At 48.2% G+C, this 26,519-nt stretch overlaps 2 protein-coding genes across 7 annotated transcripts in view; both read right to left on the bottom strand.

Annotated features, from left to right (window-relative positions):
• Positions 1-16,548, bottom strand: part of LOC140403992 (protein phosphatase 1 regulatory subunit 12C-like) — a 116,656-nt gene extending 100,108 nt beyond the window's left edge. The window contains exons 1-2 of the mRNA XM_072492311.1: positions 16,215-16,548; positions 6,390-6,520 (exon numbers count right to left, since the gene is read on the bottom strand). Of these exons, the coding sequence (XP_072348412.1) occupies positions 6,390-6,520; positions 16,215-16,526 (443 nt within the window). The 5' untranslated portion in view covers positions 16,527-16,548. The remainder of the gene's footprint in view (positions 1-6,389; positions 6,521-16,214) is intronic.
• A 4,553-nt stretch (positions 16,549-21,101) lies between these two features.
• Positions 21,102-26,519, bottom strand: part of tnnt1 (troponin T type 1 (skeletal, slow)) — a 55,521-nt gene continuing 50,103 nt past the window's right edge. For all 6 annotated transcript variants that reach the window (XM_072492318.1, XM_072492314.1, XM_072492312.1 and 3 more), the window contains 2 exons: positions 25,955-25,995; positions 21,102-21,371 (listed from right to left, as the gene is read on the bottom strand). In XM_072492318.1, coding sequence (XP_072348419.1) covers positions 21,326-21,371; positions 25,955-25,995 — 87 coding nt within the window. In that variant the 3' untranslated portion in view covers positions 21,102-21,325. The remainder of the gene's footprint in view (positions 21,372-25,954; positions 25,996-26,519) is intronic.

The raw sequence follows: 26,519 nt of genomic DNA on the forward strand, positions 1-26,519 counted from the left end.
ATAAACATCCCATTTAAAAAGCACTCACGCTGCAATTACACCTTCCCTCATTCCCAAATGCAGTGCAGCTCCACAATAGGACAGAATGACTGGATGTTGGAAGCTTCCACGATAAACATGAATATTGAATTCATTATATCCTTATTTTTATATTTCTGTAATGTAGGGCTTTAAACTGGAAACTGAATTACAGTTACACATTCTAGTCCACGTATCCAATGTTATTTCCCCTCGAGATTAAATCTGGTCTTGATTACTCTTGTAGAAAAGGGACATTGACTTCAGTAAAACCTAAACAGCAGCTGCAAACTGACTATTACAGAGATGGATAGAAGAGAATAAGACGTATCTGAAAACATTCATTCTGAGCGTCTGACACAAACTTTATTGGTAAGCGACGAGAGGCTCCCCCCCCCCCCCCCCCCCCAGTCCAGACCCAGGATGTGGTGTGGTTGGAAGGGGTTGTGGGTGCAGAGGCAAAAGGGAAAAAAGGACAAAGGAAAAAAGGTTTGCAATCAGAGAACATAGAACTGTACAGCACTGTACAGGCCCTTCGGCCCACGATGTTGTGCCGAACTAGTCTGAAACCAAGATCAAATCAACCTACTCCCAATCATTCTAGTGCACTCCATATGCCTATCCAATAACCGCTTGAAAGTTCCTAAAGTGTCCGACTCCACTACCATAGCTGGGAGTGCGCTCCACGCCCCAATCACTTTCTGAGTAAAGAACCTACCTCTGACATCCCTCCTATATCTTCCACCATGAACCTTATAATTATGCCCCCTTGTAACAGCTACATCCACCCCCTTGTAACAGCTGCATCTACCCGAGGAAAAAGTCGCTGAACGTCCACTCTATCTATCCCTCTAATCATCTTATACACCTCAATTAAGTCACCGCTCATCCTCCTTCGCTCCAATGAGAAAATCCCTAGCTCCCTCAACCTTTCCTCATGAAGACCTACCCTCCAATCCAGGCAGCATCCTGGTAAATCTCCTTTGCACCCTTTCCAATGCTTCCACATCCTTCCTATAATGAGGTGACCAGAACTGCACACAATCCAAATGCGGTCTAACCAAGGTCTTGTATAGTTGCAGCATAATCTCACGGCTCGTAAACTCAATCCCCCTGTTAATAAATGCCTTGTCCTCGAGTGAAACAATGGCAATAGCGGGGCTACAAGATTGGAAGACAATGAATGCAGAGGGAAAAGGGAACGGAGAGTAGAGATGCTGGTTGAAATGCTAACTGCCATCATGGAGGGCTGTGCCATGCACCTTTATTTTTACTCTTCAACTCACTCCAGGGCATGCAGTGGCAGATATACAGAACTTATGAGCAAGACAAGGGCAGCACAGTGGTTAGCACTGTTGCCGCACGGCATCCATGTCATAGGTTCGATCCCGGCTCTGGGTTTACTGTGCGTGTGGAGTTTGTACATTCTCCCAGTGTTTGCGTGGGTTCCGCCCCCACAACCCAAAGATGTGCAGGCTAGGTGGATTGGCCACGCTAAATTGCCCCTTAATTGGAAAAAATTTATTGGGTACTCTAAATTTTTTATTTTTTAAAACTTATGAGCAAGACTCTCATGACCACTGTTCATAGCAGGTTGAAAGGGTAGGCTGCTTTCTAAGAGCGCGAGATGAAATGTCTAATGTGATATTCTGCTGCTGTGTCTCACTTTAAAGCTAAAGACATTATTGCTGGGTCTTCTCAAGCTAAGCAAGGCTAACTGCTTAGAACAGAACCTCGAGTCAATGAAATGAAAATCGCTTATTGTGACAAGGAGGCTTCAAATGAAGTTACTCTGAAAAGCCCCTAGTCACCACATTCCGGCACCTGTTCGGGGAGGCTGGTACAGGAATCGAAGCCAGTTCTTTAGCCCTGTGCTAAACCAGCCCCTAGGTCATAGAATCATAGAATTTACAGTGCAGAAGGAGGCCATTCGGCCCATCGTCTGCACCAGCTCTTGGAAAGAGCACCCTACCCAAGCCCACACCACCCTATCCCCATAACCCAGTAACCCCATTCAACCAACACGAAGGGCAATTTTGGACACTGAGAGGCAATTTAGCATGGCCAATCCACCTAACCTGCACATCTTTGGACTGTGGGGAGGAAACCGGAGCACCCGGAGGAAACCCACGCACACACGGGGAGAACGTGCAGGCTCCACACAGACAGTGACCCAGCCGGGAATCGAACCTGGGACCCTGGAGCTGTGAAGCAATTGTGCTAACCACTATGCTACCGTGCTGCCCTCAGCCCTTCCAACCTCAGTCTTAGACTGAGACTTTTTCCTTACACTTTTTGCAAAAAAATTGACCTCTAAAGTTAATTAGAAGATTCTCAGTTTGTGAGCTTGTTTCCTTATTCATTGGAATTACTAGAAAAAAAAAAATACAAAAGTAGGATATAGAACAATACAGCGCAGTACAGGCCCTTCGGCCCACGATGTTGCACCGAAACAAAAGCCATCTAATCTACACTACGCTAATATTCCAACATTAGCTTCCCCGCTCCCAGTCACTGGTGATTATGTGGGTCCATCATACCATTTTCTGTAAGCTCTTATTAATAATTCTTTAAAAGCTTCTTTTAGTGTAGTGTATTCATCAGCCCTCAATTACACCTTTGCAGATGTTCCAAAGGATTCAGAGCAGGGGAAGCTTGGGGTCATTTTTATCCCGAGATCTCAACCCTCTTTATCCAAGATATAGGAAGGTCAACGGGCAGAAGATGTCCTTTAGCCAGGCCCCCCAGCACCACATGCACTGATGCACAAAGGAGCAACGAGCAGGGGATCAACTGCACTCCTCCAGGTTGCAGTTGTAGGGGCAGCTTTGCAGTCTCCTCTACTATCTCAATGACTGTCACATTCCCAATCCTCCAATACTGAAAGACAGGTGACCACAAGCCGGGACAAGGAGACAGGTTTTAAAAGAGCACTGCAGACCCTACCCCCAGTGTGGGCAACCTTCTGCTGGGTTTCTTACGTCGACAGTCACAATCGCAAATCATTATAGCAACATTCCCCATTTTTAAAAAAGTGTCAACTGGGGACAATCAATTCGTGAAGAGGATCACTGGCCATTGTTGCAGTTGCAATGAGGAGCTGTCTGTGAAAGAGTGAAGGAGAGGCGGACTGTGTTCACACAAGTTAATTTGTATGTAAACAATAAGAATTTCTCGGAAAAAAAAAACTTAAACTTGGAAACCTCGACAAAGTGTCCAATTTTCGACTTCCATGGCAGCCATGTGCTAATCGGTCACAGAGGGTAGCACCCGCTGAAAGGCTTTGGTTTTGGCCCATTCTGCCTAATTAATGGACTCTTTGGTTGGAAATTGTGAGAAGTAAATGGAGGGAACTGAATTCTCCTCCGAGGTGGAATGTGGATGGGTTACTGGTAGAGGTGGAGAATCTGCGTGTCGCAGTTACAGAAGGCATGGCGGAGACCCCGTTGTCATGCATCCCATTGCCAGTGGAGCAGGGGGAGCTTTGGCTAGAGACGCAAGAGGACTGGGAGAAGGTAATTGAGGGAGCGGTAGCCCCTCTTTGCGGGGCCATGAAGCGGGTGGAGGAGTGCCTGCAGTCACAAGGTGCGACGATCCAAGAGGTGGAAAGGGTGGTTACAGGCCACAGCAATCGAATTGTGGAGTTGGAGGCAGAGGTAGTGATGTTGGGAGCGGTCTGCAAGGAGCTGAAAGTAAAGGTGGACGATCAGGATAAATCAGTCCAGGCGGCAGAATTTACACATTGCAGGCCTGACGGAGGGGGTGGAGGGAAAAGTACCACGGCCTACGTCTCAGAGATGTTGGTGGAGCTGGTAGATGAGAGGGTCTTTGAGAAGGTCCCGGAGGTGGACAAGGCACATCGATCGCTAAGACAGAGCCCGAAAGGGCAGCACAGTGGTGCAGTGGTTAGCACTGCTGCCTCATGGTGCCACGGTCCCAGTTTCGATCCCGGCTCTGGGTCACTGTCTGTGTGGAGTTTGCACATTCTCCCCGTGTTTGCATGGGTTTCACCCCCACAACCCAAAGATGTGAAATGTAGGTGGATTGGCCACGCTAAATTGACCCTTAATTGGATAAAATGAATTGGGTACTTTAAATTTATTTTTTAAAAAGACAGAGCCCGAGTGCAGGGGAGCCACCGAGGGCGGTGATAGTAAGAATGCACCGATTCCAGAAGGAGAAAATCTTGATGCGGGCGAGGATGACGAGAGACTACAGTTGGGAGGACTGGCAGATGCGAATATACAAAGACTTAGGGCCGAACTGGCCAAGCGGTGGGCGGGCTTTGATCAGGCCAAAACGGTATAAGGAAGTGGCGAGTGGGGTTGCTGGTACTCCCGAATTTGTTATATTATTATTGAGCTAGGGCAGCACGGTGGCACTGTGGTCCCAGGTTCGATCCCAGGCTCTGGGTCACTGTCCGTGTGGAGTTTGCACATTCTCCCAATGTTTACGTGGGTTCCGCCCCCACAACCCAAAGATGTGCAGGGTAGATGGATTGGCCACGCTAAATTGCCCCTTAATTGGAAAAAATAAATTGGGATCTCTAAATTTCAAAAGAATATATATTATTAATAAGCGGTGAACGTGGAGAAGATCCAGTAGTGGTGGGGAGGAGGGGGCAGAGTGGATGCAAGTGGAGGAGGCGTGTGTCAGGGCAAGTTTAAGGACCCTGGCTGTGCCCCCCGTTTACCCAGGGAGATATACGGCGAGTCCGGTGGCTTCATCCTTAAGATCTGGAACCAGCGAAAGCGACATTTTGGTGTGGGGGGTATGTTGGTGCTGGCCCCTATTTGTGGGAATCACCGGTTCACCCCAGCAGGGATAGATGTGACATATAGGCAGTGATATAGGGAAGGGGTGGAACGGGTGAGGGACTTGGTCGTGGAAAGAAGGTTTGCATCGCAAGACGAGATGGGGGATAAGAATATTACGGATATTTACGATGGCTGGTGGGCACAGGGAAAGCGTAAATTGAGGAGTTTAAGCAGTACTGGGAGGAGGAACTGGGCATGGCGCGAGATTATGCACCAGGTGAATGCAACTTCATCCTGTGCTAGGATGAGCTTGGTACAGTTCAAAGTGGTGCATACGGCTCATGTGATGCGGGCTCGGATGGGCGTGTTATTTCCAGAGGTAGAGGATAATTGGGAGATGTGGAGGGGGGGGGGGGGGGGCCGGCAAGTCATGTTCACATGTTTTGGTCATGTCCAAGATTGGTGGGGTTTTGGGGCCCAATATATGAAGCATTATCAAAAATTGTGGGGGTGGCGATGTCGCCAGGCACTCTGGTGGCATATCTTTGGCGTGTCGGATCTGCCGGTGCTGTTGGAGGGGAAGGGGGTCGATGTGGTGGCCTTCGCCACTCTAATTGCCCGGAGGCGAATGCTACTGGAGTAGAGTGGAGGTCAGTGGAGCCATCGAGGGTGTCAGCATGTCTGGAGGGGATGTAGCAGAATTCCGTAAATTGGAAAGGATTTGGTTTGTTCTCAGGGGGTCAGGGTTCTTGGTGAGACGGAGGTTGTTCTTGCCCCGGTTTGAGGACTTGTCCGTTGCCAGCAGGTTTTGGGGGAGGGGTTAAGGAGAGAAATGGGTGGTAACAATGTCCAAAACTATGGCTATTGTGTTATTTTTTAAAAATAAATTTAGAGCACCCAATTCATTTTTTTCAATTAAGGGGCAATTTAATGTGGCCAATCCACCTGCCCAGCACATCTTTTGGGTTGTGGGGGTGAGACCCACGCAAACACGGGGAGAATGTACAAACTCCACACGGACAGTGACCCACGGCTGGGATCGAACCTGGGACTTCGGCGCCGTGAGGCAGCAGTGCTAACCACTGCGCCACAGGATTGCGATATTTTTAAAGATTATATGTTCATGTATACTCTAGTTTGAATAAAAATTGTGATTTTTAAATATAAAAGTGTCCAAATTTCCTGCCGCCATCCATACTTCAGACACTGCTCCATGTTTGCAACGTCGCTAAATTTTGGCAATGAGCGTTTTCACACTTTGAGCAAATGGAGTAAAAACCTTTCACACCTGGTATGAAGCTCTGACACCTCAGTCATAAAACAGACACCAAGACTGCACTTGCTCGATATTTCAGACACCCACATCAATATTTCACCAAATAACAACTTGGAGCTGGAGGCCACAGATGAATCATTAGCGACCTACACAAAAGCCAACGAGATGTATTGCAAGGCCTTGGGTAGGATGCTAAATGATGACTACACTCGGCCATCGGACTAACCAGCCCCTCAGCAGCCCTGCTGAGCACCATGAATTGGAGGCAGAAAGACATCGCATAGAACACTTTTTCAGCATTTAGTTTGTGAATTTACCAAAGTAATATTAAAACTTACTCAACGATTTCAGAATAGCCGCACGATGCAGCCACATGCAGTGGTGTCCATCCCTCATTATCTGACTGGTCGACACTGGCATTATGCGCCAGCAAGAATTCCACCATTTCCAGATTTTCATCTATACATGCCTGAAAAAGATATATACACTGTTTGAGAGAAGAAATTTAATCCATTCCCCTAATACTTTTTGCCGGTAAACACCAAGTCAGAATGGGATCCAGTTTCACAGGCACCAGCATTTAAAAAATTCATAGGGTGTGGGCATCGTTGGCAAGGCCAACAGTCTTGCACCCACAGAATTTATATGGCTGGCTTCAGTTCTTCAGTGTCTGGTCAATGGTAACCCCAGAATGTTTAAAAAAAAATAAAGTTAGAATACCCAATTATTTTTTCTCCAATTAAGGGGCAATTTAGCGTGGCCAATCCACTCAACCTGCACATCTTTGGATTGTGGGGGTGAAACCCACAGACATGGGGAGAATGTGCAAACTCCACACGGACAGTGACCCAGGGCCGGGAATCGAACCCGGGTCCTCAGCGCCGCAGTCGGTAATCCCAGAATGTTGATGGTGGGGGATTCAGTGATAATCATGCCACGGAATGTCCAGGCCGTTGGTGAGATTCGCTCTTGTTGGAGATGTCACTGTCTGGCACTTCTGTGGTGTAACCGTTACTTGCCATTTATCAGCCCAAGCCTAAATGTAGCCTGGTCTAGTTGCATATGATGGACATGGGACTGCTTCAGTATCCAAAATGGTACAGATCATTGTGTCAATCATGGTGGACTTCAATTTACAGGTGGACTGGGAAAATCAGGTTGGTAGTGGATCCCAAGAAAAGGAATTTGTGAAATGACGAAGAGATTTTTTTTTTGGAGCAGCTTGTGACAGAGCCTACTAGGGAACAGGCAATTCTGGATTTGGTGTTGTGTAATGAGGCAGACTTGATTAGGGAACTTAAGGTGAAGGAACCCTTACTTAGGGAGCAATGACCACACTATGATAGAATTTACCCTGCAGTTTGAGGGGGAGAAGTTGGAATCAGATGTAACGGTATTACAATAAAATAAGGATAACTCCAAAGACATGAGGGAGGAGCTGGCCAGAGTTGATTGGAAAAGGAGCCTACCACGGAAGACAGTGGAACAGCAATGGCAGGAGATTTTGGGGGTTATTCGGGAGGCACAACAGAAATTCATCCCAAGGACGAGGAAACATGCTAAGGAGAGGACAAGGCATCCATGGCCGACGAGGGAAGTAAAGGACAGCATAAAAGAAAAAGCATACAAAATTACGAGGATCAGTAGGAAGCCATTAAAAGCGAGCAGAGGACAACTAAAAAAGCAATAAGGGGGAGATGAAATAAGAGTGCGAGCTAGCTAGTAATATAAAGAAAGATAGGAAGAGTTTTTTCAATATATAAAAAGGTAAGAGAGGCAAAAATAGACATTGGACCACTGGAAAATGTGGCTGAGAAGTAATAATAGGAAACATGGAAATGGCAGAGGAAGTGAATAGTTACTTTGCATCAGTCTTCATGATGGAAGACACCAGTGGGATGCCAGAGCTCCAGGAAAATCAGGGGGCAAGGTGAGTGCAGTGACCTTCACGAAGGAGAAGGTTCTGGGGTAACTGAAAGGTCAGAAGGTGGATAAATCACCTGGACCGGATGGACTACACCCCAGGGTTCTGAACGAGATAGCGGAGGAGACTGTGGAGGCATTGGTGGTGATCTTTCAGGAACCACTGGAGGCAGGAAGGGTCCCAGAGGACTGAAAAGTGGCGAACGTAACACCGATGTTGAAGAAGTGAGGGAGGCAGATGACGGGAAATTATAGGTCAGTTATCCTGTCTTCGGTCATTGGTAAGATTTTAGAGTCCATTATTAAAGAAAAATCGTGGAGTACTTGGAAGTGCATGATAAAATAGGACTGAGTCAGCACAGCTTTGTCAAGGGGAGGCCATGTCTGACAAATCTGTTAAGAGTTCTTTGAGGAAGTAACAAGGAAGTTAGGCAAAGGAGAACCAGTGGACATGATTTACCTAGATTTCCAGAAGGCCTTTGACAAGGTTGACATAGGAAACTGTTAAATAAGTTAAGAGCCCATGGTGCTACAGGCAAGATCCTGGCATGGATAGAGGATTCGCTGACTGGCAGAAGGCAGAGAGTGGGGATAAAGGGGTCTTTTTCAGGATGGCAGCCGGTGACTAGTGGTGTTCCGCAGGGGTCAGTGCTGGGACCACAACATTTCACATTAATGATCTGGAAGAAGGATCTGAAGGCACTGTTGCTAAGTTTGTAAATGATACAAAGATCTGTAGAGGGACAGGTAGTATTGAGGAAGCAGGCGGGCTGCAGAAGGACTTGGACAGGCTAGGAGAGTGGGCAAAGAAGTGGCAGATGGAATACAATGTGGAAAAGTGTGAGGTTATGCACTTTGGAAGGAGGAATGGAGGCTTAGACTATTTTCTAAAAATCAGGAAATGTTTAGGAAATCAAAAGTACCAAGAGACTTGGGAGTCCTTGCTCACGATTCTCTTAAGGTTACCCTGAAGGTTCAGTCAGCAGTTAGGAAGGCAAATGCAATGTTAGCATTCATGTCGAGAGGGCTACAATACAAGACCAGGAATGTACTTCTGAGGCTATACAAGGCTCTGGTCAGACCCAATTTGGAATAGTGTGAGTAGTTTTGGGCCCCGTATCTAAGGAAGGGTATGCTGGCCTTGCAGAGGGTCCAGAGGAGGTTCACAAGAATGATCCGTGGAATAAGAGTTGTCGTATGAGGAACGTTTGAGGACTCTGCGCCTGTACCCGTTGGGAGTTAAGAAGGATAAGGGGGGGATCTTTTTGAAACTTACAGGATACTGCGATGCTTGGATAGAGTGTTCATGGAGAGGATGTTTCCACTTGTAGGAAAAACTAGAAGCAGAGGACACAATCTCAGACTAAAGGGACGATCCTTTAAAACAGATGAGGGGGAATTTCTTCAGCCATAGGGTGGTGAATCTATGGAACTCTTTACTGCAGGAGGCTGCGGAGGCCAAATCTCCGAGAGTGTTTTTAAGACAGGTTCTTGATTAATAAGGCGATATGGGGAGAAGGCAGGAGAATGGGGATGAGAAAAATATCAGCCATGATTGAATGGCGGAGCAGACCCGATGGGCCGAGTGGCCTAATTCTGCTCCTATGTCTTATGGTCAAGGGCAGTGGATCTCACCTCAAGAATTGGGCTTTTTTGTCCATGTAATGTTACCAAAAATGTAATGAGACCAGGAGCAGGGTGGCCCTGGCAGTACCCACGCATCAGTGAGTAGGTCATTGCTGCGCAACTGTTGCTTGATAGCACTGTCAATGACACCTTTGCTGATCAAGAGTAAATTGATGAGGCAGTAATTGACAAAATTGGATTTGTCATGCTTTTTGTGGTTAAGACTCACCTGGGCAATTTTCCACAATGTTGGGTACATACCTGTGTTGAAACTATACTGTAATAACTTTCCAGTAACCTATATTTTTCTAAGAATTGAACGGTTAATTGGTCCAACGTGGCTCTATACACACAACTAATCTGCTTCCGCCAGCCTTTCAGATAGTGAAGTCCAAATCACATCTCGTGGTCTATCCTAATGTCCTAGGTTCCATTCAGCCATCAACCCTGGGCTTGCTGACCCAACTCTGGCTCCCGGCCCAACAAAACCTTCATTTTTCAAAAAGTCTCACTGTTGATATCAAAACCCTCCTCCCGTATCTCTGCAACCTTCTCCAAAATCTCTGCACTCCTCCAATTCTGGCTTTACTGCTCCTGCACTGATGGCCATACCTTCAGCTGCCAAGGCCCCAAACTCCGAGATGTCCGCTTCTCTCCCCAACCTCTCGTTTCTCCTTCAAAAATGTTCCTTAAATAACAATAATCTTTACTGTCACAAGTAATACGCTAACACTGTAATGAAGTTACTGTGAAAAGCCCCTAAACACCACACTCCGGCGCCTGATCGGGTACACAGAGGGAGAATTTAGAATGTCCAATCCACCTAACAGCACGTCTTTCGGGACTTGTGGGCGGAAACCGGAGCACCCGGAGGAAACCCCGCGGACACGGGGAGAACGTGCAGACTCCGCACAAACAGTGACCCAAGCCGGGAATCGAACCTGGGACACTGATGCTGTGAAGCAACAGTGCTAACCACTATGCTACCGTGCTGCCCATAAAACCTGCCACTTTTCCAAATATCTCTATATAGTTTTTTTCATAGAATTTACAGTGCAGAAGGAGGCCATTCGGCCCATCGAGTCTGCACCGGCTCTTGGAAAGAGCACCCCACCCAAGGTCCACACCTCCACCCTATCCCCATAACCCAGTAACCCCACCCAACAATTTTGGGCACTATGGGCAATTTAGCATGGCCAATCCACCTAACCCGCACATCTTTGGACAGTGGGAGGAAACCGGAGCACCCGGAGGAAACCCACGCACACACGGGGAGGATGTGCAGACTCCGCACAGACAGTGACCCAAGCCGGAATCGAACCTGGGACCCTGGAGCTGTGAAGCATTTGTGCTATCCACAATGCTACCATGCTGCCCATCAATGATGGGCAGTTCAATGATGCTCCTGAGGTGCCTTGGGATATTTTACTATGTTAGAGGTGCGACAGAGGTGCGTGTAGGGCAGCACGGTAGCACAATGGTTAACACTGTTGCTTCACGGTGCCAGGGTCCCAGATTCGATTCCCGGCTTGGGTGCCATGTTCGATCCTGGCTGGGTCACTGTGTGCGGAATCTGCATGTTCTCCCTGTGTCTGCGTGGGTTTTCTCCGGGTATCCTGGTTTCCTCCCACAAGTCCCGAAAGACGTGCCATTAGGTAATTTGGACATTCTGAATTCTCCGTGTGCCCGAACAGGTGCCGGAATGTGGTGACATGGGGATTTTCACAGTAACTTCATTGCAGTGTCAATGTAAGCCTATTTGTGACAATAAAGATTATTATGCAATGCAAGCAGTTGTCGCTTATAAAAAAAAGTCTCATTTCCCTTATGGTTCTTATGTAAACCCAGAAGAAAGTCTTGGTGCGGCGCTCAATTGCAGAAAGCATTACCATTCAACTCAATCCGCACAGAGAGTGCCTGATCAGAAATAAGTAATACAAATTACCCCACTTGCATCCTGCAGCCCTCCAAACACAGTTTTGCAATCAGCCTCCTGCAATTAGGCACCAGTAATATCGCACACAGAAAACTCTGGCTCAGGTTACAATCTACAGCCCAGAAACCGGTCTTTCAGCCCAACTGGTCTATCCCAGTGATATATTCCCCATGAGCCACCTCCCAAGCCATCCATCTGTTCCTTTATACCTCACATCATTATCTGGCTTCCCCGGAAACAAATTTATGCTATTCACCTCGAATACTCCCTGCGGTATCAAATTCCACGGTCTCACCACTCTCTGGATAAGGAAGTTTCTCCCAAATTCCATATTAGATTTATTAGTGCCAATCTATCATAGAATCTCTACAATGCAGAAAGAGCCCATTCGGCCAATCGAGTCTGAACCAAACCTCTGATGAGAGAACACCCCATTCAAGGGCCATTCCTCCACCCAATCCCTGTAACCCCATATAACCTGCACATCCCTAGATACAAAGGCGCAATTTTTTTTTTTATCATGGCCAATCCACCTAACCTGCACATCTTTTGAACTGTGGGAGGAAACCAGAGCACCCAGAGGAAACTCATGCAGACACGGGGAGTGCAATCTCCAAACAGTTACCCAAGGCCGGAATTGAACCCGGGTCCCTGGCACAGCGAGGCAGCGGTGCTAACACCACTGTGCTGACCCTCATGTTGGACTCCCCACAAGGGGAAACATTTTATTTGCGTTTACTCCATTTAAAAACCTTTGTAACTTAAAGGTTTATTATTCATTCCTTGGCATTTTCTTTTCCGGAGAAGAAGCTTAAGTCTGTTCAGCTAGCTGTAAACTTTCATGTTCTGGTATAATTCTGGTAAATCTTTCTTTCAGTCTCACTCCGGTGCCTCTATATCCTTTGTACAATAGGTCGATCAGGACTCAGCCTAGCATTCCAAGTGTGGGTTAACCAAGGCGCTAGACTAGTTTATATTCCCAATTGGTAGAAATCAGGAAGCAGAGAACATGCCATTGTACCTGCAGCCAAATGATCTGTATGGCTTGGGTAGTGTTTACCACCAATTGAGGCACTGGGGGTGAAGGGAGAAGCTGGGGGAAGGAACTAAATTCAAACCAGTGATAAAAAATAAGGAACTGTGACATTACAAAAGAAAAAGCAAAAGGAAAATCCTGCCCGTCCTAATGCTTGCAAAGTTGTAGCACACAAGAACATAAATCGCATTTATTTTGATTAAAAGTCACATAACCCACAAATACTCTCTCCCCTCAACAAGGTAGATTACCGTTTAGTTCAGTATACGAGACAAACTGATGTTGCAGGCAAACCGATAAATGCAGGCCATCTGCAGCAATGTTGCAATCATTCTGACAGTTTTTAAAAAGCGCAAATGCATTGTTACCCAATGGTTTTTGCTCATCTGCAGTCGGGGAACAGACTGGCTCAGTATCAACGAAAACCTGCATTTCGTACAGTAAACTGACCCAAGGAACTTCACACGAGCTTTATCAAACAGAATTTCACACAGAGTGGTATCAGCAGATATTGGAACATGGAACCAAAAGCTTGATCAAACAGTGTCATGATGGAGAGAACGCCGAGAAAGTTGTTTTAAAAAAAATAAGAAGGTGAGACACCAGTTAGTATTCTGAAGCACTGGGACGTTCTTGCACATGAATCACATTGATTGCTGTACCAGCATGTTAAGTTTAATGTCAATTTGCAAGTCAAAAATGCGAGAAGGCTGAAGTATAGGTCGAGCTGATCCCTTATCTGAAATTCAGAAAAATTACAAAGTCCAAACTTATTTGAGCGCCGACGTGACATCGAGTGGGAAATCCCACAAGGCTCTGTGAAAGTTACCGGGCGATGCGCAGTTCCCAACGCACGCCGCCTATGGGCCGGTCCCAACGCACCACCGATGTACATTATATGCCGAAATCCGATACACACCCAGCCCCAAGCGTTTTGGATAAGGGATGCTCAAAGCTGTACAAGAGTAAGGAAGTCTTGCCGCAATGTTATAGAGCTTGGGTGAAACGACACCCGGAGTATCATATGCAGTTTTGGTCTCCTGACCCAAGGAAGGCTATACTTGCCTTAGGGGGAGTGCAACAAAGTTTCACAAGATTGACTGGCTGGGTGAGAAGAGATAGAGGAGTGAAATGGGCCCATCATCTTTGGAGCTTGGAGAAATGAGAGGTGATCTTTTTGAAACAAACGATTGTGAGAATGCTTCACGGGGTAGATGCTGAAAGGCTGTCTCCCCCATCTCGGACGTGCAGACTTTGGGGGGGGGGGGGGGGGGGGTGGTTATAGTCTCAAAATAAGGAGTTAACTATTTAGAATAGAGGTGAGAAGAAACTTCTTCACTCAAGAAGGTTGTGAATCTTCAGCCTTACAGGGCCGTGAATGTGGGGAGATCAAGATGTCGGAATTGGAAGAGGGCCGAGATTACGAAGGTTCGGAGGGCAGCATGGCTTTGGAGGGGTTTGAAGGAAAGGGTAACATAACTGGACTGGGAGCCAATGTAGGTCAGCGAGCATGGCTGCGAGGGGAGCAGGGGTGTTATGTCTGAATTGGATTGTACAAGTTAGAATGCAGGCTCCTTCCTCATGCGCTTGGGAGAGAAAGCTTGGAGCAGAGAGAATTGCTGCTTGAATGTAGGAGTTGGAACAGGTCAGGGAGTTGAAAGCCGAGAAAGATCACTGCCAAATACAAAGATAGGGAGGAGGTGGATTGTATGTCAGATCAAGCGAACAAAATACATTTGTGCACTACACGCAATTCATCCGGTTCAGACGGACGCAGTTATTCCTGAAAAAGAAAAACGGATCTGCTGGAAGGGGAAGCAATGGGCTGCAAGGAGTAACCAGAAATCACAAAGTACACAGATCGATTTGTGAAGGACAGCCACGATTTGCGTTCATCTAGCACCTTAACTTATCCTCAGTGTTGCACAACCAATTAATTGCTTTTGATCAGTCATCTTGTGGATAACAACTTGTATTTATATCTCAGCTTAGTAAAATGTCCCATGGTGCGTCACAGAAGCATAATCAGATAAAAGTAGACATTGAGCCAAGGTATTGGGACAGGTGACCCAAACAAGAGGTAAACTTTGGGTAAGGATGGAGAGACAGAAATGATCGAAGGAACAAATTCCAAAGCTCAGAAAGCTGAAGGAACAGCCTATTGTGGGGTGGACAGAGTGGAGGGACACACAAGAGGCCAGAGTTCGAAGAACGCAGAATTCTTGAAAGGTTCTTAGAAACATAGAATTTACAGTGCAGAAGGAGGCCATTCAGCCCATACAGTCTGCACCGGCCCTTGGAAAGAGAACCCTACTTAATCCCACAACTCCACCCTAATCTTTTGGACCATAAGGAAATTTAGCGTGGCTAATCTAACTAACCTGTACATCTTTGGACTGTGGAAGGAAACCCACGCAGACACGGGGAGAGAGTGCAAACCTCACACACAGTTTACCCAAGGCCAGGATGGAACCAGGGATGGAGTTGTGAGGCAGCAGTGCTACCCACTATGCCACTGTGCGCTAACCACTAGGCCACCATGCCGCTCCTGATAATGTTAGCTGAGTGACTGTTGGGCTACATTACTAAATCTCTGGTCTTCAGTCATGGCATGAGATGACGAGTGTCTCACTCCATAGGGCATCTCTGACATTGCAGAACCGAATCATGTGGTGTGGAGATTGTCCTCCTGACTCAGTGCCCCAGAACCAAGCTCACGCCCGTTGAAGAGTTATAATCCCAACATCCCGTTTTCTTTTCCTGCCTTCGTAGATCGGCAGTACATTTCCAACAGCAGCTTGTTTTGGCCTCCAGGCTGAGCTTATCGTAAACCAGATAAAACAAAATGAAATCAAATAAACAAAAACACCGCTGGAATCTTTGCACTTTAAAAACCCTGTTTGTTCTTCTTGGTAAAGTAAACATAAATGAGAAATAGAAAAAATTCCCAGTTGCCTTCGCCACGCTGTGTGAAGTTATGTCAAGTTATGAAACGACGAATATAGGTCACGCATTTTCCACTGGTAATGATCAGTTTCACCCTTGAAACTTTCATAACCGCCCTCAGAAATGTCATCACCTTTATCCTCAAAACCAATTGTCTACCAACTTGATCCATAGAAAATAGGAGCAGGGGGTGGACATTCGAGCCTGCTCCACCATTCATTGTGATCATGGGTGACCATCCAACTCAATAGTCTGATACTGCTTTCCCACCGCCCATATCCTATTATCCCCTTCACCACAAGTGCTGTATCTAACCGATTCTTGAAAACATGGAATGTCTTAGACTCAACTACTTTATGTGGTAACAAATTCCACAGGCTCACCACCCTCTAGGTGAACAAATTTCACTATTCAGAATTAATATGCCACTCCCTTCAATATTCTGCCAATGGAGGTGAACAGGTATATAGTCTTCAGAAGGCACCTGGATGCGGAAACCAGGATGCATACTGGGATATGTAGTCCCAATCACCATGAATGGCCGTAACTCCCAGCGGAGGAAGACGATATGCGAACTACACTTCCCAGGATCCTCGGGGCATGGGGGTCGCTAGTGCGCACGCGCGACGTGCACCAGCCGGCACTCCTCCGCATGCGCGCCGTGGACCGCCGTGACAGCGCAGGCGTAGTCCGCACCTGGTGGAGGGCGCTGATCCCGTCCGTGTTGGCGCAGTCGACGTCGGCGCCTCCCCTCAGCATTTCCTCGGCGTCCTTCGCGTCCCCGCTGGCGCAGGCCGCCAGGAACTCCGCCGCCGCCTCGAACCTCACCCGCCTGGCGCTCGAGCCGCTGACCGCGCCGGCGCCCACCGTCCCGGCCCCGGGCCGCGCCAGCCACCTCGGCTCGCCCGCTTCCAAGTCGGTGCATGAGCCCTTCCAGCGCTTCAGCTGCTGTTTGCGCTTCTCCTCGGCGGCCGCAGCGGCGGTGCCGCTTCCCGCACGCTCCGACATCTTTGACTGCAGCCGCCCTCTTTCTGCTGGCTGGACGTGCGAGCTGACGTATGATCCGGCGCCAGACGCAGCGCGCCGCGTCCCCTGGGACGTGTAGTTCGGCCGAGGCCAGGACTTATGGGGGTTGTAGTCTTGACACATGCGCCTCGTTCGGCTGGTTGGGTGGGCCGCTAGGGACGATGGGAGCTGCAGCCCACAGCCCTCAGACCCTGATCATAGAATGCCAGTGCAGAAGGAGGCCATTCAGCCCTTCCAGCCTGCACTGACCCTCCGAAAGAGCACTGTACCCATATCCAACCCCTCCCGTCCCGCCTATCTTCGTAATGTGACCTGTACATTGAGGGGCAATTTAGCATGGTCAATCCACCTAACTTACACACCTTTGGACTGTGGGTGGAAACTGGAGCACCTGGAGGAAACTCATGCAGACACAGGGAGAAAGTGCAAACCCCAGACAGACAGTTGCCGGAATTGAACCCGCGTCTCTGGCGCTATGAGGCATGGTTGTTTCCATATGAGCATAAGATATAGGAGCAGAATTAGGCTATTTGGCCCATCAGACTTTGGAAGGTGCAGAATAACCTGCAGCAACACTTATTCAAGGAGTGTGGGTGTCACCTTGCATTTACCAGTAGGGACATAGAATCAGAAGCATGGAAGTGATGTTAAACCTGTATAAAACCCTAGTTTGGCCGTGACTGGCGTAATGTGTCCAGCTCTACACTTTAGGGAGGGTCATGATGGGGGGATGCCGGTGTTGGACAGGTGTGGGCAGTCTTACAACACCGGGTTCAAGTCCAACAGGTTTGTTTTGAACCACTAGCTTTCGGAGCGCTAGTGAATGGTGTGAGAGAGTGCAGAAAAGATAAAAATTTTAATTCGTTCATGGGATATGGGCGTTGCTGGCTGTGCCAGCATTTATTCCCCATCCCTAATTGCCCTTGCTGGGGCAGTTAAGAGTTAACCACATTGCTGTGGGTCACGTGTCACATCTAGGCCAGACTGGGTAAGGACAGCAGATTTCCTTCCCTAAAAGACATTAGGGAATGGTTTCATGGTCACCTTTGGACTTCTATTTCCTGATTTTTATTGGATTCAAATTCATGAGAGTAGTTCTTGGGATGAAGAACTTCAGTTGCATCGATAGATGGGAGACGTTTAAAAAAAGAAATTTAGAGTATCAAATTGCTTTTTATTCCAGTTAAGGGACAATTCTAATGTGGCCAATTCACCTACCCTGCACATCTTTTGGGTGGTGGGGATGAGACCCACGCAGACACGGGGAGAATGTGCAAACTCCACACGCACAGTGACCTGGGGCCGGGATCAAACACGGTCCTCGGCGCCGTGAGGCAGCAATAATAATCTCTATTGTCACAAATAGGCTAACATTAACATTGCAATGAAGTTACTGTGAAAAGCCCCTAGTCGCTGTGCGCACCGCACGCTGTTGGGATGGCCTCAGGACATTACGTGAAGATCCTCCCCCAGTGCTCCGCCCCCGATGGGCGATGTTCACAACGGCACGGGGCACATGTGCTCTCAGTTTCCGTGAACCCGGCGTAGTGGCTGCAGACTGCGGACAGTCGGCAGTGAGGGGGGGAGGCGTGCCGCTGGCTGGGGGGGCTTCGGCGAGGGCTCGGGGGGCTGGTGGGGGGTGGTCCGGAGGTGTCCAGGGGGGGCACTATCTGGCAGGTCAGGTCCGCGCCCGGTCGGCGCCATGTTGTATGGCGTGACCGCTGCAAGTCGCTGCCGTGCGCATGCGCGGCCACGGACCTGGCAATTCTCCGGCCGTTTATTTCGCAAAGCCCCGTGTGTTTTACGTGGTGCGGCTGCTATCCCCTCACCGGGTGGAGGATCGGTGCTGGGGTCTCGCCGATTTTTTCATCGTAGAACTAGACATGTCCTCCGGTCATCGCCTTAAAATCGTAGAATCCAGCCCAAGGTGTTTCCCCTGGCTGGGGGGTCCAGGACAAGGGGACACGGCCTCAGAACAAGACCCGGGCCATTTACGACTGACACGAGGGGGGAATTTCTGCACTCTCAGAGGGTGGCAAATCTATGGGACTCTCTCTCCCGGAGGGCTGAGGAAAATCAATCGCTGCACATGTTCAAGCCAGAAATTGATAGATTTCATGGACACTGATGGCATTCAGGGACTTGGGGATAGTGTGGGAAAGTGGCATTGAGCTAGATGATCAACCGTGGTCCAATTAAACGGCAGAGTGGACTCAAGGAGCTGAATGGCTGGCCTACTCCTGTTCCTATGCTCATCTGGCTGACGTTTATTTCAGGTCCATCATTTCTCAAGTGTAATGCACAACTTTCTGTAAAAGAAAAGGAAATGAAGGAGCTTTCCAGGAACTCAAAACGCAAAGGCAAAGATGTTACAGTTTCTTATTTGACCTTTGTATACAATAATCTAGTGTTTATTTAACATCCTCTTAATTGACCTCTGTCTGAACCATTTACATCTTAGGCCTTGTAGCCTTAAAGGGATACATGACTGCACTGCAGCAAAGGATAGTGTTTCATGGTACAATGTCCCTCTCTTTATAAGACATTCTTTGACTGAATGTGCTTGGATCGCATACAGAAAATAAATGGAGGAACTTTTGCAGACATCCATCACACTTCACCACATTTTGTTTCCTATTGCTTTCCTTGCATAAAGCATTGTGAGCCTCTGGAAATCCGCAGACATGTCTCAGGTATTAGCCATTAATTAAGTACAAGCCACGTGGATTTAGAACCACCCCACTTACTGGGAATACTGCAGCTGCAGCCTTAAGGGGAAGGACGGATGCACAGTGCACGGGCTTCGCGGTTGACGAGAATGTGGTGCTCACTATCAGGTAGGGCGATTGAGCCAAATAGCATACATGCCTTTTCAGGGGAAGCTTGAGGGAGCAAGGAATGGAATCGTAGTCTTACAGACAGAACAGGGCCATCCAGCCTGTCGTGCGTGTGGCATGGCCAGCTCTGTGAAAGAGCTGTCCAATTTGGTGCCACACCCCAACCTTTCCACCCCTTTCTTCGTCAGTTCTCTGCCTGAAGAAGTTCAACCCACAGGCACTTGGGATCACCATGGATAGGCCAATGAGGCAGGTCCCAAATCCATTCCGGCAGAACCGGGGATTGAATCCCCTGCTTCAGGCAACAATCTGATCCACATTGGCCGTCTAGCCACCTGCCCTGCGGCGTCTGAGTTGCTGTGGCACATGCACTTTGCATCTCTGGATAATAATCTTTATTATTGTCACAAGTAGTCCTACATTAACACTGCAATGAAGTTACTGTGAAAAGCCCCTAGTCGCCACACTCCGGCACCTGTTCGGGTACACTGAAGGAGAATTCAGAATGTCCAATTCACCTAACAGCACGTCTTTCGGGACTTATGGGAGGAAACCGGAGCACCCGGAGGAAACCCATGCAGACACTGGTAGCGGCTCCAATTTCCTTTTGTCACAAGGATAACCAGGAATCTACGCTGACTCTGGCATGTGTTTGAAGGATGTATATAATTCAATACTCATCCTGTTTGGCCATTTTACTGGGCCATCAAGAGCTGGAGTGGGTCTTGAACCAGCGGCAGGGGCATTACCACTACACCACAAGACCTCTTCTTTCTCCCCATAACCTTCAAAATTAAATCCCTTCAAGGACAGCACGGTAGCATGGTGGTTAGCACAATTGCTTCACAACTCCAGGGTCCCAGGTTCGATTCCCGGCTGGGTCACTGTCTGTGCGGAGTCTGCACGTTCTCCCCGTGTGTGCGTGGGTTTCCTCCGGGTGCTCCGGTTTCCTCCCACAGTCCAAAGATGTGCAGGTTAGGTGGATTGGCCATGCTAAATTGCCTTTAATGTCCAAAATTGCCCTTATTGTTGGGTGGGGTTACTGGGTTATGGGGATAGGGTGGAGGTGTGGGCTTGGGTAGGGTGCTCTTTCAAAGAGCCGGTGCAGACTCAATGGGCCGAGTGGCCTCCTTCTGCACTGTAAATTCTATCTATGACAGGTCCAATTGCCTTTTGAAGGTTTTTTTTAAATTTAGAGTACCCAATTCTTTTTTTCCAATTAAGGGGCAATTTAGCATGGCCAATCCACCTACCCTGCACATCTTTGGGTTTTGGGGGTGAGACCCACGCAGACACGGGGAAAATGTGCAAACTCCACACGGACAGTGACCCGGGGCTGGGATCGAGCCTGGGCCCTCAGCTCCATGAGGCAGCAGTGCTAACCACTGCGCCACCGTGCCGCCCCTACCTTTTGAAGGTTCCGCTGGATTTCATGTCGAGTGTTGCAGACCAGAAGAACCCTCTGTCTGAAACACATTCTCATTTCCCCTGCAGTTCTTTCGTCAATTATTTTGAATCTGTGACCTCTGATTGTGAACTTACTTGCCAGAGGAAATCAGTTTGCTTTTGCACACCCTTTCAGGCAATGCGATCCAGACGTTGGTCAAAGAGGTAGGAGAGAGATTTAGGGAGGGAATTATACAACTTGGAGTTTAGCCCCAGTCTATCCAGACGCAAATGCCATCAGTCAGTGCATCAACAAAAAAAACTAACCAGAAAGTTGCATTGTCAAACTCTGTTGACGTTGTTTAATAATTTATTTTATTGAAGGTAAAGGAACGGTTCAGGAAATTCCATTTCATCAACTGCATGAAGCACACATTTTGGCTGCGTTGCCATGGAAAGAAAAAACAGGAGCTATGTCAGGAAGTGTGTTTTTGCTTTTGGATTTATGCCTTTTGTCGGAAGCGGACATCTGAGTGCAGATCCAATATGCTTTGTTGTTTATTTCCAGCGACCAGCAACCTTGCCTTTTCCCGCTGCTTTCTTGCTGTTGGAGACAGGAACGTAAGAATTAGGCTGCGGAATTTGCACAGGGCAAACCACCATCTAAATGGTGGCCCAACCGAATCAGATCCCGCCGGGGAGCTGTGCCATCCCTGCGGCGGGCGGGACTCTGGGATGGTCACGCTGCATTGCAATGCCACGCTGGCAGTTCCATATGAGGGAGGCACTGACTCTGAGGCTACACAAGGAGCTCGAGGGGCAAATAGCGTAGCTGCATTTAAGGCGATGCGTTTCGGGGTATCTAGGAGATGCTTGTGAGGGCCAGTACCCTTGATTCCCTGCCAAGCCGCAAGCCCACGTCAGAAGGGGCGTGGTTAGGGGAAAACCAGTGTCCCACAACCCACCAACTCTCGCTTGTGACTGCAAATAGATGGTTGTGCACATTAGTGGCCACACCCCAGGATCACGTCTTGGCAATCGTGCAAAACAATGGTGTGTTGTAGGGACGTCACCTCTCCCCAAGTGCGTGAAGATCGGGAACGCTGGATGAGGCAGAAGATCCCGGCAAATTAGTAGGACAATTGAGTCGGAAGGTGGAGACCAGCAAGGTGCATGTGACCCGGCTGACGCACAGTCATGACACTTAGGAAGGCAAATGGTCAGTCATCTATCGGGACTCTGGGACCTCACACAGTATAAACCCCCAGTTATTCCGCAAAAGTCATCAACATACCACGGCAGCAGTTGCATGCAGGACAGGATTTAACAGGAAGCTAGGTAAACATGGCAAGCTGGAAGGAATAGAAGGGTCTATTGATGGGATCAGTGAAGTACAATGGGGGAGATTCACGTGGAGCATAAACACTGGCATGAACCTGTTAGGACGAATGAACGGCAAATTCCACGTAATGAACACGTGGTTGCCCCTTTAAGGGTAACTCGACAGAAAAGGGTCACTAGGCTTGGGTGAGCAAATGGAACTCAGAGTAAGGAGAATCCCCTAGGGGATGGAGCCCTCTTAGGCCTTTGACATGTCGGGAGCTAGGTGCATGTTTTCCTATCCATAAATCCCTTTTTGTATTCACAAATTAAGTCTGTAAAAGTGCATCAGTGCAGACAGCCATATCCTATCAGCCTGCACCCTTCCTGATTTGACTACTCTTACTGAGAAATGGATAGAGTGAAGCTGCTGGTTGGAAATGAGGAGATGTTTCCTGCTCCTGGGCCGTCCCCACTGACTCCTGCGAGAAGATGCCTGTATTTTAGAGTGCGGTGGAGTGGCAGCACAATGGTTGCACTGCTGCCTACGGTGCTGAGGTCCCGGGTTCGAATCCCGGCCCTGGGTCACTGTCCATGTGGAGTTTGCACATTCTCCCCGTGTCTGCGTGTGTTTCATCCCCACAACCCAAAAGATGTGCAGGGTAGGTGGATTGGCCACGCTAAATTGTCCCTTAATTGGAAAAAAATAATTGGGTACTCTAAAAAAAATTTTTTTTAATTGTACAGTGCGGTGGAGTGGCAGGTTCAATCGAGGCATCGAAAAGGGACCCAGACTGTTATCCAAAAAGGAAGGACTTGCGGTGTCACGGGGAGAAGGCGAGGGGATTGGCACCGGGCGAACTGTTGCCTGGTATGGAGGGAAGATCTTATGAGGAAAGGCTGAGGGACTTGAGGCTGTTTTCGTTAGCGAGAAGAAGGTTAAGAGGTGACTTAATTGAGGCATACAAGATGATCAGAGGATTGGATAGGGTGGACAGTGAGAGCCTTTTCCTCGGATGGTGATGTCTAGCACGAGGGGACATAGCTTTAAATTGAGGGGAGATAGATATAAGACAGATGTCAGAGGTAGGTTCTTTACTCAGAGAGTAGTAAGGGCGTGGAATGCCCTGCCTGCAACAGTGTGGACTCGCCAACACTAAGGGGGGGGGGGGGCATGGTGTTTGAGGAGAGAATTAGGAGAAAGAATATTAAAGGATCATGGTCAGTGCACGGGCTCTTTAATAGGTTCATATAGAATCATAGAATTTACAGTGCAGAAGAAGGCAATTCGGCCCATCGAGTCTGCACCTGCCCTTGGAAAGAGCACCCTACTTAAACCCACACCTCCACCCCTATCCCCGTAACCCAGTAACCCCACCTAACCTTTTTGGACACTTAAAGGGCCATTTAGCGTGGCCAATCCACCGAATCTGCACATCTTTGGACTGTGGGAGGAAACCGGAGCACCCAGAGGAAACCCACGCGCACACGGGGAGGATGTACAGACTCCGCACAGGCAGTGACCCAAGCCGGGAATCGAACCTGGGACTCTGGAGCTGTGAAGCAACAGTGCTAACCACTATGTCTCAATAATAATGGTGGGTTTGTACTCAAACAGCATGCAGGGTAATAGAGGGTTGTAAGAGCTCAGCAGAACAGTGCGACGTTAGAACACCTCCCAGCATTGTCAGATCCCATTTGCGCCTCTGTAAAAGACATGAGCGACAACCTGACAAAAAAACAACATGCAGCATAAAAGAGGCCATTTGGCCCATCGTGACTGTATCCCTCCCCTTTCCGGCACTTTATCCTGCCCTTTGAAAAGTAATCCCTCTTTTCTTTAAATCTGTCAAGCAGTGGTAAGCCAGGGGAAGGCAAATAATTTTTAAACAGGGGTGACATAAAGGAGGGTCACAGAGCTGGCTATTTTGGTTTTTTTATTATCTTTGCACAGCAGGAGTAGGAAAGATTACTTTCAGTAGACCTATCAATTCCTGAGGCTCCATCTGCTCATTCAGCTCTTGGCATGATTTTGTGATGCCGTTGCCCTGGCGACCTGACTGACATCACACTATGGTGCTGTTGAGGATTTAAAGTAGGGTGTGAACACCGCCAAGCTCGCTTCCGCCCTGGCTCGGCTGGTAAATGGGGCACTGCAGTTGAGGCACAGATCAGGTGGCCCAACAGCGATGTTGGGTTGACCAGCCGCATGGCAGGAGCGGCTGTGAAACAAACCCCGGTGACTTTGGGTTGAGGTGGTGGGGGCCGGAGGTGGTTGGGAGTGGGGCGGTTGCTCGTTGGCAGTGGACAGAGGACAAAAGAAAACCCCCAAAAGAAATCGGGCAGCACTCCGTTTGCTGATTGGGCGAGGGCAGAGACTAGGCTCTGTGGCGATGCCTTCCCTAGGTCGAAGAGCTCAGCCGCACTCACGGTTGTCAAGCATTGGTGGCAAAATGAAAATTGAGGAATCTAATCATTTGAAAATGTGTTCTGGTGGTTGTGTGATTAAAAGGGGGCAAACTAGGGTGGCATATGGCGCAGTGGTTAGCACTGGGACTGCGGCGCTGAGGACTCGGGTTCGAATCCCGGCCCTGGGTCACTGTCCGGGTGGAGTTCGCACATTCTCCCCGTGTCTGTGTGGGTTTCACCCCCACAACTCAAAGATATGCAGGGTAGGTGGATTGGCCACGCTAAATTGCCCCTTTATTGGAGAAACAATAATTGGGTACTCTAAATTTATAACAAAAAAAAAAGAGGGCAAACGATTTTAAAATGGGAATTGATTAGGAAGACAGGTTGGTTGAGGTGAGGAAACCGAGTGTGGTCTTTGATATGTGGATTAGTCTAGCAACATTGTAAACAGATGTTTACCTTAGCGACGTGGATAACAATGGGGCGTAGAGGTTTAGTTGAAGCAAAGATGGTAAAAGTTCAAAAGAGAAGATGAGGGTGGATTTCATACTTACATTCTAAAAAAGGTGAACTCGTGTAAGAAATGTCATTAAGAGGGACCTTCAAGACAGGTAGTTCAGATAAGAACAGATCAAAAGGAAGCAGCCATTTTGTCTCTGTTCTAAGACAGAAGCAACTCCACAAAAGATGTAGGTGCCGAGTGTGGTAACTATTGCTGGATTTTGCATATAGTTCAAAACCTATGGGATGTTGTTTGGGGAGGTTTAGCTCTCAGGTTAGGAAAGTAGAGGGATTTGGAACTGGGTCAATTTAAATGTACTGTGGATAGCCATTAATATAGCTAAATGTGTGTTTTTAGTTGGCTTTCTTGGGTGTTTTACTGTTTAATAAACATTTATTTTGCTTTATCACAACAAGACTGGGTTGTCCTTTCCTGGTCTCCACATCTTTCCTCACATTTTACCAAATTGCAGAAACCAAAGTTAGGAGCCAGCATTCCAAGTTGCCCTTATTGAATTTGGAACACACGGGCATTTAACATCAGCTGGGTTCTGAACGCTGTCAAAAGTTAGAAATGAGTAACAGGCACTGCGTAGGGGGCAGCTGGCATCCATGGGAGCATATCCCAGAAGGTGGGCGATGCCTTCAGGAAAGCAGAGGAGGTGAGAAACATTCGACACAACACTTCCGTCGCCTAATTCTCTCAACGTGTCTGCTTTGAAGCTTTTCTGAAACTACCTCACTTATCCTGGTAAAACCACATTAGGTTTTGGTGCAGTTATTATGAACCCCACCCCCAAACCCCCGACTGCCAGCAGTATTTGGCCTGTGAGTTGATCTGAGGTCAACCATATCATAGGGGTATGTCAACCATATGAGGTCACCCCCCATAGGGTGTGATACGGGGAGGAGAGGGAATCTTCATATTCATACTGTATTTCCAAATATACTTACAATTTCTGGTGTTCGTTGATACGGTTGTGCAGAAGGTTAATCTGGAAAGAATGTGCATAGTTAATCATCAGGAAAGAAATGAAGACAGAAATGACACACAGTACCTCACTACTCTTCAAGCATCTATAATGTCAAACTGAGGGGAAAGATGTCCGCCAGTGTTGGGTTGCGGAGTGAACAAGCCTCACGTGGGATACTTGGGGCCACTCAGTGCGATTGGAGGTAATTCATCCGGTTTCCAACCTGTGGCTGAGTTAAACTGAGCTCAGTCGAGGGTGCAATCGGGGCCACATTGACCAGGTCATCAGGAAATAGAAGGAGCATTGAGTTCTTCAGCCTTGAACTGAGCCATCTATGAGGTAACAACCCGGGCCCCTGGCGCTGTGAGGCAGCAGTGCTAGCCACTGTGCCGCCCCTCGGGTTGGCAGTGGAGCGATAATTCTAAGGGGGTGTAGTCGTATCGTCGTTGGACTAATAATCCAGAGGCCCAGGCTAATATACGGGGCATTGGTTCAAATCCCAGCAGGGCAACTGGTGGAATATAAAGGTAGTCCCAATAATGGTG

The sequence above is a fragment of the Scyliorhinus torazame genome, chromosome 29, assembly GCF_047496885.1.
Source record: "Scyliorhinus torazame isolate Kashiwa2021f chromosome 29, sScyTor2.1, whole genome shotgun sequence".
Classification (NCBI taxonomy): Eukaryota; Metazoa; Chordata; class Chondrichthyes; order Carcharhiniformes; family Scyliorhinidae; genus Scyliorhinus; species Scyliorhinus torazame.